The 12,588-nt window shown below is 44.6% G+C and overlaps 1 protein-coding gene across 2 annotated transcripts in view; it reads right to left on the reverse strand.

Annotated features, from left to right (window-relative positions):
* LOC106562591 (A disintegrin and metalloproteinase with thrombospondin motifs 17-like) overlaps positions 1-12,588 on the reverse strand; it is a 174,871-nt gene that overhangs the window by 154,134 nt on the left and 8,149 nt on the right. For both annotated transcript variants that reach the window (XM_045708167.1, XM_045708166.1), the window contains exons 2-3: positions 8,437-8,520; positions 7,023-7,180 (exon numbers count right to left, since the gene is read on the reverse strand). In XM_045708167.1, the coding sequence (XP_045564123.1) occupies positions 7,023-7,180; positions 8,437-8,520 (242 nt within the window). The remainder of the gene's footprint in view (positions 1-7,022; positions 7,181-8,436; positions 8,521-12,588) is intronic.

Consider the following 12,588-nt stretch of genomic DNA (forward strand, 5'->3'; position numbering starts at 1 on the left):
CCACTGCGACCTGTCTGCTCTCGTTGGCTGGTCCTCGCTACATATTCATCGCCAAACCCACTGGCTCCAGGTAATCTATAAGTCTTCCAGTTCTCTGCTGCCAATGACTGGAACGAATTGCAAAAATCCCTGAAGTTGGAGACATATCTCCCTCACTAACTTTAAGCGTTAGCTGGCAGAGCAGCTTACCGGTCGCTGCAGCTGTACACAGCCCATCTGTAAATAGCTCATCCAACCAAGTACCTACCTCATCCCCATATTTGTTTTTGTTTTTCTGCTCTTTTGCACTCCAGTATTTCTACTTGCACATCCTCATCTGCACATATATCGCTCCAGTGTAAATTGCTAAATTGTAATTACTTCGCCACTATTGGCCTATTTATTGCCTTATCTCCTTACTTCATTTGCACACACTGTATACAGATTTTTCTATTGTGTTATTGACTGTACGTATGTTAATCCCATGTGTAACTCTGTGTCGTGGTTTTTGTCGCACCACTTTGCTTTATCTTGGCCAGGTCGCAGTTGTAAATGAGAACTTGTTCTCAACTGGCCTACCTGGTAAAATAAAGGTCGGGAAAAAAATATGATAAAATAAAAATGTGGCTTTCATACCATGTCGTGTGGCTTTCATACCATGTCATGTGGCTTTCATACCATGTCATGTGGCTTTCATACCATGTCATGTGGCTTTCATACCCTGTCATGTGGCTTTCATACCATGTCATGTGGCTTTCATACCCTGTCATGTGGCTTTCATACCATGTCATGTGGCTTTCATACCATGTCATGTGGCATCAATACCCTGTCATGTGGCTTTCATACCATGTCATGTGGCTTCTTTATCATGTTGAGACTGGCCTATTACTATTGCTTTAATGTATTATTATTATTATTATTATTATTCTCATTAATATTGTTGTTGTAGTTCCTGTTAACGGTATTCCCATTTCCACTACTACTACTTCTATTACTATTATTGATGCCTTATTGCTGTTGGTCCCACAATTTTCGTTATATAGTAATCACTAACCAGGACAGTAATGGGCGAGGCATATTGATATTAGAGAGAGGCATGCGTAGCCAAGTGAACATATGGGTCCAGTGAGTGGTTGGGCTGACTGGGGACACGGCGATTCAGACAGTTAGCAGGCCGATGCTAACAAGCTAACAGTTAGTAGGCCGGGGCTAAACAAGCTAGCAATTAGCAGACCGGGGCTGGCAAGCTAGCAGTTAGCAGACCGGGTTAGCAACCAAGCAGTTGGCAGACTGGGGCAGGCAAGCTAGCAGTTAGCAGACCGGGGCTAGCAAGTTAGCCTTTGGGGGACATCGCGATGGGGGTAAGTCTGTTTTTGCCTCTTCGCGCTGTGACGTTGATAGACCAGTCGTGGAATTAGTAGGGTTCCAAGTAGCTCTAGATAGCTAGCAGGCCGGTTAGCAGAATGGGCCTTCAGTGGACGTCGCGCCTGAGGGGCCTGTTGGAATCCTCGGGCAGATTATGTCGGTATTCCAGTCGTAGTGGATCGGCAGGGTTCCGTGCCCTGTACCGGCAGTAGAAGGGGTCCGGATATTGTAGCCCAGGAGTGGGCTTCGGTGGTAGTACAGGAGCCCTGGCCGAGCTAGGTTCAGGCTAATTGGTGCTTGCTCCGGGATGGAAACGCTATCCAGGAGTAGTCACCCGGGATTGCGGTTAGCTAGTTGCGAAGATCCAGATGAAAATGTTCAGAGTTTGCAGTAGGAATCCGGGGTTATGGGGGAAAAAATTATATAAAATAATAACAGGTCTGTTATGCTCTGGTTTGAGTCACGTTGTTCGAACTGGCGAGAGCTTTCCGAGCTAAAGGTTACCTGGTGACCGCTAGCAATGGTTTGCTGACTAATAGCTGGTAGGTAGTTAGCTGGCTAGCTTCAGTTGAGGGATTCCAGATCCGAAGTAAATAGAAATACTTTAGGACTAAAATAACATATCCACGCCACATTGGGTGAGGCGGGTTGCAGGAGAGTATTTAGAAGTTGAGGTTTAGGAAAATATTTTTAAAAGATATGCGAAGAAAAATATGTAAAAAGATATATACAAGGGACACGACAGGACAAAGACGTCTGACTGCTACGCCATCTTGGAAATCCTTCAGGACATCAATTTTTGCCATAGGGTTGACGACTCTGCTGCAAATTGATGTTAAGAGGTGTACCAGATTGTCCAAAAGCATGACAGGATCTGTTTGCTCTCCCTCAAATGACGGCACTGCAATTTGTACGTTGGACAGGATTGATTTCAAGAATGTCAGGTAGACATAGTTGGTCTTGGCCATGTACATGGTGTGGAGCACATCTGCCATGTAGCAATGCTCACTGGCCTTGGTCAACTCAAAGTGGAGTTTCAGTTCTTCCCACTGGCTCAATATACGAGTTACCGCAGGCTCAATCGATAGCCAACGTGTGGCTGTCAGGTGCTCCCTAGGAGAGGTGGGTGTGAAGTCAGGCACAGGAGAGTAAAAATATAGATAAAAATATAGATTTATTCAAGAGTCCATCCATAGAATGAGCACAGGACCAACAGCAGCCCACGAAATACTCCGGAACACAGTCCAGAAAAACATACTTGTTTTACCCAAACAAAAATAAACGCAACCCAAAACCAACGACAGGTAACCAAACAATCCAACACGAAACCAAACAGGTAGGGTGAGATTAAATACCCCACTAATGAACCTAAACTAGACACAGGTGAAACACAAGACAGACAAAACCAAACAAAAAGGAAAAGGGATCGGTGGCAGCTAGTAGACCGGTGACGCCCGAACAGGGAGAGGAGCCACCTTCGGTGGAAGTCGTGACAGTGGCACACACTTTGGTGATCTGCAGGGGTTTCTGGCCACAATTAATGGTGGCGTACACTGCTTTGTACGCCTCCCACCGTTTTGGGGAAATGGAAAACCAGTTGTAGGTTTCCCTGATAAAGTACTCAACACTCCTAAGGATGGTTTCTTTGGATGCTGCACTGACAGCCAATTGTAAAGAATGGCACACACAGTGGATGAGTACCAAATTGGGCAATGCACATTCTTCCTTTAAAATCTTGTGCACCCCAATCATCACTGACGCAGTATCAGTGCCAATACCCTGAAGATTCTCTTTTTTAAGGTTACACTTCTCTAGAAATTCAACTACTGCCTTTGTTATTGATCTGGCATCGCCCCCTCCCCCATCAGCCCAAATCTGATGATACCCTTTTGAGAAAATATGGAGCCAGTACTCCCCTAATCATTTCTGTGCACTTGGTGCGGTGCATTTGGAAGTTTGTTGCTGCCACAGAATCTGAAAAGGCAGCTATACAAGCCATACCTAAATGGTGGCATGCTAGCAGCGAACAATGCTCCGCAATGGCCATTGCCATAGTAGCTTCTGCACTTTTGCAGTTATCCACTTTCTTAACCAACTGTGGTAATGTAGACTGCGTTGCAGTGTTGTACGGTTTTGATTCATTTATATACATTGCTGTAGCACAATGTTTTTTGATGTCATACATTTTTGCAAGCATATCTGATTTGCAGTATGCACAGTATGGCCGACAATCATCCCCAATTACTGGCTTCAGCCACCCTTAAAATTCAGGTACAGACTCCCACTCTTTTCTGTACTTCTGGCTGTACAGTTTTGATTGAGACATGTTGATTGATGTTGTAAGTTCTGTTCAAGATCAAATATTCGTGACCAACTATATTCATTGGGTTTGTCTCGTCGAACGCATACTACTGCTGCTGCAGTCAGCCAAAAATGATTTGCAATTTGCTGAAATTGCTGCTGGCCTGCTGCTGCCTGTGCACGAGCTGAGCACCTGCTGCTGACGTCACTCACAATGCACTTTTGCAGCCAGGCACGTGTGTTGTGACTGAGTGTGTGACACAGAAAATCGTTTTTGTGTCATTTAGAGGGAAAATGCGTGCATTTTAGCATTTGAGTCACTTTTTTAAAGTAGCTAAATTTGTTGCTAGGTGCTGTTTGAAACAAAAGTTGCCAGACTAGTCTGAAAAGTTGCAAAATCTAGCAACAAAATTGCTAAATTGGCAATTGGCCCAAATAAATGCTTCACAGAGTTCAAGTAACAGACACATCTCAACATTAACTGTTCAGAGGAGACTGCGTGAATTAGGCCTTCATGGTCAAATTGCTGCAAAGAAACCACTACTAAAGTACACCAATAATAAGAAGAGACTTGCTTGGGCCAAGAAACATGAGCAACGGACATTAGACCGGTGGAAATCTATCCTTTGGTCTGATGAGTCCAAATTTGAGATTTTTGGTTCAAACCGCCGTGTCTTTGTGAGATGCAGAGTAGGGGAACGGATGATCTCTGCGCCACTCCTGCTCCCGAGTGGCGCAGCGGTCTAAGGCACTGCATCTCAGTGCAATAGGCGTCACTACAGTCCCTGGTTCAAATCCAGGCTGTATCACATCCGGCCATGATTGGGAGTCCCATAGTGTGGCGCACAATTGGCCCAGTGTCGTCCGGGTTTGGCTGTGGTAGGCCGTCATTGTAAATAAGAATTTGTTCTTAACTGACTTGCCTAGGTAAGAAAAGGTTAAAAAAAAAGTTACATGTGTGGTTCCCACCGTGAAGCATGGAGGAGGAGGTGTGATGGTGTGGGGGTGCTTTGCTGGTGACACTGTCAGTGATTTATTTACAATTCAAGGCACACTTAACCAGCATGAATACTACAGCATTCTGCCAACCCATCTGGCTAGCGCTTAGTTAGGACTATCATTTGTTTTTCAACAGGACAATGACCAAAAACACACCTCCAGGCTGTGTAAGGGCTATTTGACCTGGCCTCCACAATCACCCGACCTCAACCCAATTGAGATGGTTTGGGATGAGTTGGACTGCAGACCGAAGGAAAAGCATATGTGGGAACTCCTTCAAGACTGTTGAAAAGCCTTCTTCATGAAGCTGGTTGAGAGAATGCCAAGAGTGTGCAAAGCTGTCATCAAGGCAAAGGGAGGCTACTTTGAAGAATCTAAAATATATAACATATTTTGATTTGTTTAACATTTTTTTTTTGGTTACTACATGATTTAATATGGGTTATTTCATAGTTTTAATGTCTTCACTATTATTCTACAATGTAAAACCGTTGAATGAGTAGGTGTGTCCAAACTTTTGACTGGTACTGTATGTATACTTTGACAATGTAAGTAATTTAACTTACCAAGTCAATAAAGTCTACTGAATTGAAATTGATAGAAAGAGACACGGAGAAAGAGAGAAATATACAGAGAGATCGCGAGAGAATGGCAGTGTGTGACAAGAGGTGAAGGCAAGGCAGTGAGAGAAAGATAGAGAAAGAGAGAGAAAGAAAGAGAGAAACTAGAGAGAGACAGCGAGTGAATAAGAGGAGTAAGAGTGGGAGAGAGAGAGAAAGAGAGAGAGAGAGAGAAATAGAGATAAATAGAGAGAAAGAGAGAGAGAGAGAGAGAGAGAGAGAGAGAGACAGTGAGAAAGAGAGAAATAGAGAGAGAGAGAGAGAGAGAGAGCTACAGAGAGAGACAGTGGGTCATAGAGGTGTGGGCAGAACGAAGAAATTTGTTTTCCACACTTAGATCAGATGCAAATGTCAGTGATTTCATATACTAAACTTGAAAATACCTTCATTAGACTATGAGATGTATACAGATACAGAGACCCTATACTGTTTGAACTCAAGTCTGATACAGACACGCTCCAGGGAGAAGTTTCCCCTAAATAAATACATTTTTGGGTTATTTTTAAACTCAGGTTCCCTTTATCTAATATTAGGTTTTGGTTGAAGGTCTGATAACATTCAGTATCAAAAATATACAAAAATAACGAAAATCAGAAAGAGGGTAAATAATTTTCACAGCACTGTAGATAGAAAGACAGACAGAGATATGTGTTGGGAAACATATGTTTCTCATGCCAATAAAGCCCCTAAATTGAAATTGAATTGAAATGAGAGCGAGAGAGAGATAGAGAGAGAGAGACCGAGAGAGAGAGAGAGAGAGACAGAGAGACAGTGAGAAAGAGAGAGAGACAGAGAGAAAGAGAAAGAGAGAGAGAGACAGAGACAGAGAAAGAGAGAGAGAGAGACAGAGAGAAAGAGAGAGAGAGAGACAGAGCGAGAGAGAGAGAGAGAGAGAGAGAGAGACAGAGAGAAAGAGAGAGAGAAAGAGAGAGAGAAAGAGAAAGAGAGAGAAAACAAAAATATAATTACTTCACACATTGGAAAGAATTAACAAAAAAACTGAGCAAACTAGAATGCTATTTGGCCCTAAGCAGAGAGTACACAGTGGCAGAATATCTGACCACTGTGACTGACCCAAACTTAAAGAAAGCTCTGACTATGTACAGACTCAGTGAGCATAGCCATGCTATTGAGAAAGGGAAGACAGGCTATGTGCACACTGCCCACAAAATGAGGTGGAAACTGAGCTATACTTCCTGACCTCCTTCCACATGTATGACCACAGGCCCACAAAGAAATTGAAAACAAATCCAATTTTAATAAACTCCCATATCTACTGGGTGAAATACCACAGTGTGCCATCACAGCAGCACGATTTGTGACCTGTTGCCACAAGAGAAGGGCAAGCAGTGAAGAACAAACACCATTGTAAATACAACCCATATTTATGTTTATTTATTTTTCCTTTTGTACTTTAACTATTTGCACCTAATGTGACATTTGAAATGTCTTTATTCTTTTGAACTTTTGTGAGTATAATGTTTACTATTCATTTTTTATTATTTATTTCACTTTTGTTTATTATCTATTTCACTTGCTTTGGCTCATGCCAATAAAGCCCTTTGAATTGAAATTGAGAGAGAGAGCAGGGAGAGAGAGAGCAGGGAGAGAGAGAGCAGGGAGAGAGAGAGAGAGCAGGGAGAGAGAGAGAGAGCAGGGAGAGAGAGCAGGAGACTATATCAGATACAGAGTGATAACAGTGCCAGTCCTGGATAGTGGCAGTGTGATTGGAAGCGTGACAGTGACAATGACAGTTACCTAGTGACAAGCACGGCTGTGTCCACAGGTGGGATGTCATCCCTGCCCCCGGGCACGTAATTGTTGCCTAGGTAACGGGGGCCGCCGTACTCCTCCCATTGCCACTGACAGAAGCTCTCCAGGGACCTCTCTCCGTGGTGGCCCACTTTCAGCCTGTCCTGTAGAGGAAACAGGGAAGGAGACAAGACAAGGAAATAATGAAAGGAGATGAGGACATAATCTTTCCAGTGCCCTCTCTCCGTGGTGGCCCATCTTCAGCCTGTCCTGTAGAGGAAACAGGACAGCATCACACACAGGGTCAGGGAAGGAGACGAGGAAAGGAGACAAGAAACAAGGAGACAATAATGGAGGGGAATTGATAGGAGCTCTCCCAGGACCTCTCCCTCCCTGTGGAAAGAGGAGAAGTGACAAAAGCCCTTGTATTAGGATAAAGTGTCCTCAAGAAAGCTAGCCGAAGGTCTGTTGAGCCTTTTCCAAGCTGATCCTAGATCTGTGCATAAGGGCGACATCGACCGTGTAGCTTTGTTCTGGCACAGAGGTTGGTCGTAGTGACTTTCCTAATGGGACATTATATACAGTACTATTATTGAGGTATAAAGCCCTGCTGAGGGTGTAGGGGTGAAGTTCCCCCTAATTGCTGATATTTGGTCAATAATAGTTTTCCACCACTAATGATTATGGTTAGGATTGGGGGAGGGGAAGCTGATCCTAGATCTGTACTAAGGGAAACTTCACCCCGGAGCGGTGCTGAGGGAGTTTAGGGAGAGATAGCTATTTAAAGATGCTGGACCCAGACACGTTATTATACTGACTCTTATCAGTACTGCTCTGCCAAGATGCACACACACACACACACACACACACACACACACACACACACACACACACACACACACACACACACACACACACACTTGACACCAATTTAGACTGGCTCTCCAGGGCCCTGTTAAAGTAGAGAGACAGGCAATAAAATAGGAAGGGGAGAACAGTGGGAAACTCTCACACACACACACATTCCTTCTCTTTTTCTCTCTCTGTCTCACTCTCTCTATTTCTCTCTCTCTCTCTCTCTCACACACACACACACACACACACACACACACACACACACACACACACACACACACACACACACACACACACACACACACATTCCTTCTCTTTTTCTCTCTCTGTCTCACTCTCTCTATTTCTCTCTCTCTCTCTCTCTCTCACACACACACACACACACACACACACACACACACACACACACACACACACAGAGGACACATTACAAGCCCTGAGGACAATTATAAAACTAAGTAGAAAACAGTTGGGTGGGCCCTGACTCTTCAACAACTTAGTATGTGTGGGTCAGAAGGATTCCAAAGAGGTCATAGAAGGTCAAAGGTTAGAGTTCAGAACTTACTGGGCGGTTGTGGAGCAGGACCAGCTTGGTCACCCGTATGTTGATTCTGACGTCCAGACTCTTGCTGTTAAACATGTTGTACACCTGCAAGAGTATCGGCCATATTATCATCATCATCATCGTTTAAATCAACAATTAATCAACAATTAACATTACTAACAATCATTTGTGAGTGTACTTCAGTGTTCTTAATGAACCAATAGTAACAATAATTTACGAGTGTGTAATTCACTGATACACCCAAACTAAAAAGCTGATATGAGTATTGAAAGTGGTGTAGGCCATATGGCTCTGGTCTAAAGTAGTGCACTAAGTAGTGCACTAACTGCTAGCCCCGGTCTGCCAACTGCTTGCTTGCTAACCCGGTCTGCCAACTGCTAGCTTGCAAGCCCCGGTCTGCTAACTGCTAGCTTGTTTAGCCCCGGCCTACTAACTGTTAGCTTGTTAGCATCGGCCTGCTAACTGTCTGAATCGCCGTGTCCCCAGTCAGCCCAACCACTCACTGGACCCATATGTTCACTTGGCTACGCATGCCTCTCTCTAATATCAATATGCCTCGTCCATTACTGTCCTGGTTAGTGATTACTGTCTTATTTCACTGTAGAGCCTCTAGCCCTGCTGAATATGCCTTAACCAACCATGTTGTTCCACCTCCTACATATGCAATGACATCACCTGGTTTAAACGTCTCTAGAGACTATATCTCTCTCATCATTACTCAATGCCTAGGTTTACCTCCAATATTCTCACATCCTACCTTACCTTTGTCTGTACACTATGCCTTGAATCTATGCAATCGTGCCCAGAAACCGGCTCCTTTTACTCTCTGTTCCAAACATGCTAGACGGCCAGTTCGTATAGCCTTTAGCCGTACCCTTATCCTACTTCTCCTCTGTTCCTCTGGTGATGTGGAGGTAAATCCAGGTCCTGCAGTGCCTAGCTCCACTCCCACTCCCCAGGCGCTCTCATTTGTTGACTTCTGTAACTGTAAAAGCCTTGGTTTCATGCATGTTAATATTAGAAGCCTACTCCCTAAGTTTGTTTTACTCACTGCTTTAGCACACTGTGCCAACCCAGATGTCTTAGCCGTGTCTGAATCCTGGCTTAGGAAAACCACCAAAAACCCTGAAATCTCCATCGCTAACTATAACATTTTCCGCCAAGATAGAACTGCCAAAGGGGGCGGTGTTGCAATCTACTGCAAAGATAGCCTGCAGAGTTCTGTATTACTATCCAAGTCTGTACCCAAACAATTCGAGCTTCTACTTCTAAGAATTCACCTTTCCAGAAACAAGTCTCTCACTGTTGCCGCTTGCTATAGACCTTACTCTGCCCCCAGCTGTGCCCTCGATATCATATGTGAATTGATTGCCCCCCATCTATCTTCTGAGCTCGTGCTACTAGGTGACCTAAACTGGGACATGCTTAACACCCCGGCCATCCTACAATCTAAGCTTGATGCCCTCAATCTCACACAAATTATCAATGAACCTACCAGGTACAACCCCAAATCCGTAAACATGGGCAGCCTCATAGATGTCATCTTAACTAACTCGCCCTCCAAATACACCTCTGCTGTTTTCAATCAAGATCTCAGCGATCACTGCCTCATTGCCTGCATCCGTAATGGGTCTTCGACCAAACGACCACCCCTCATCACTGTCAAACGCTCCCTAAAATACTTCTGCGAGCAGGCCTTTCTAATCAACCTGGCCGGGGTATCCTGGAATGACATTGACCTAATCCCGTCAGTAGATGATGCCTGGCTATTCTTTAAAAGTGCCTTCCTCACCATCTTAAATAAGCATGCCCCACTCAAAAAATGTAGAACTAGGAATAGATACAGTCCTTGGTTCACTCCAGACCTGTCTGCCCTTGACCAGCACAAAAACATCCTGTGGCGTTCTGCATTAGCATCGAATAGCCCCCGTGATATGCAACTTTTCAGGGAAGTTAGGAACAAATATACACAGGCAGTTAGAAAAGCTAAGGCTAGCTTTTCAAACAGAAATTTGCATCCTGTAGTACTAAGTCAAAAACGTTCTGAGACACTGTAAAGTCCATGGAGAATAAGAGCACCTCCTCCCAGCTGCCCACTGCTCTGAGGCTAGGAAACACTATTACCACCGATAAATCCACTATAATTGAGAATTTCAATAAGCATTTCTCTACGGCTGGCCATGCTTTCCACCTGGCTACCCCTACCCCGGTCAACTGCCCGGCACCCTCCGCAGCAACCCGCCAAAGCCCCCACCATTTCTCCTTCACCCAAATCCAGATAGCTGATGTTCTGAAAGAGCTGCAAAATCTGGACCCATACAAATCAGCCGGGCTTGACAATCTGGACCCTCACTTTCTAAAATTATCTGCCGAAATTGTTGCAACCCCTATTACTAGCCTGTTCAACCTCTCTTTCGTATCGTCTGAGATTCCCAAAGATTGGAAAGCTGCCGCGGTCATCCCCCTCTTCAAAGGGGGTGACACTCTAGACCTAAACTGCTACAGACCTATATCTATCCTACCCTGTCTTTCTAAGGTCTTCGAAAGCCAAATTAACAAACAGATTACCGACCATTTCAAATCCCACCGTACCTTCTCCGCTATGCAATCTGGTTTCAGAGCTGGTCATGGGTGCACCTCAGCCACGCTCAAGGTCCTAAATGACATCATAACCGCCATCGATAAGAGACATTACTGTGCAGCCGTATTCATCGACCTGGCCAAAGCTTTCGACTCTGTCAATCACCACATTCTTATTGGCAGACTAGACAGCCTTGGTTTCTCAAATGATTGCCTCGCCTGGTTTACCAACTACTTCTCTGATAGAGTTCAGTGTGTCAAATCGGAGGGCCTGTTGTCCGCACCTCTGGCGGTCTCTATGGGTGTGCCACAGGGTTCAATTCTCGGGCCGACTCTTTTCTCTGTATACATCAATGATGTTGCTCTTGTTGCTGGTGATTCTCTGATCCACCTCTACGCAGACGACACCATTCTGTATACATCTGGCCCTTCTTTGGACACTGTGTTAACCTACCTCCAGACGAGCTTCAATGCCATACAACTCTCCCTCCGTGGCCTCCAACTGCTCTTAAACGCAGGTAAAACTAAATGCATGCTATTCAATCGATCACTGCCCGCACCTGCTCGCCCGTCCAGCATTACTACTCTGGACGGTTCTGACTTAGAATATGTGGACAACTACAAATACCTGGGTGTCTGGTTAGACTGTAATCTCTCATTCCAGACTCACATTAAGCATCTCCAATCCAAAATTAAATCTAGAATCAGCTTCCTATATCGCAACAAAGCATCCTTCACTCATGCTGCCAAACATACCCTCGTAAAACTGACCATCCTACCGATCCTCGACTTCGGTGATGTCATCTACAAAATAGCCTCCAACACTCTACTCAACAAACTGGATGCAGTCTATCACAGTGCCATCCGTTTTGTCACCAAAGCCCCATACACTACCCACCATTGCGACCTGTACGCTCTCATTGGTTGGCCCTCGCTTCATACTCGTCGCCAAACCCACTGGCTACAGGTTATCTACAAGTCTATGCTAGGTAAAGTCCTGCCTTATCTCAGCTCACTGGTCACCATAGCAGCACCCACCCGTAGCACGCGCTCCAGCAGGTATATCTCTGTGGTCACCCCCAAAGCCAATTCCTCCTTTGTTCGTCTTTCCTTCCAGTTCTCTGCTGCCAATGACTGGAACGAACTGCAAAAATCTCTGAAGCTGGAGACTCATATCTCCCTCACTAGCTTTAAGCACCAGCTGTCAGAGCAGCTCACAGATCACTGCACCTGTACATAGCCCATCTGTAAACAGCCCATCTATCTACCTACCTCATCCCCATACTGTATTTATTTATTTATTTATCTTGCTCCTTTGCACCCCAGTATCTCTACTTGCACATTCATCTTCTGCACATCTACCATTCCAGTGTTTAATTGCTATATTGTAATTACTTTGCCACCATGGCCTATTTATTGCCTTAACTTACCTCATTTGCACTCACTGTATATAGACTTTTTGTTTTCTTTTGTTCTACTGTATTATTGACTGTATGTTTTGTTTATTCCATGTGTAACTCTGTGTTGTTGTATGTGTCGAATTGCTATGCTTTATCTTGGCCAGGTTGCAGT

Source organism: Salmo salar, chromosome ssa26 (genome assembly GCF_905237065.1).
Source record: "Salmo salar chromosome ssa26, Ssal_v3.1, whole genome shotgun sequence".
Classification (NCBI taxonomy): Eukaryota; Metazoa; Chordata; class Actinopteri; order Salmoniformes; family Salmonidae; genus Salmo; species Salmo salar.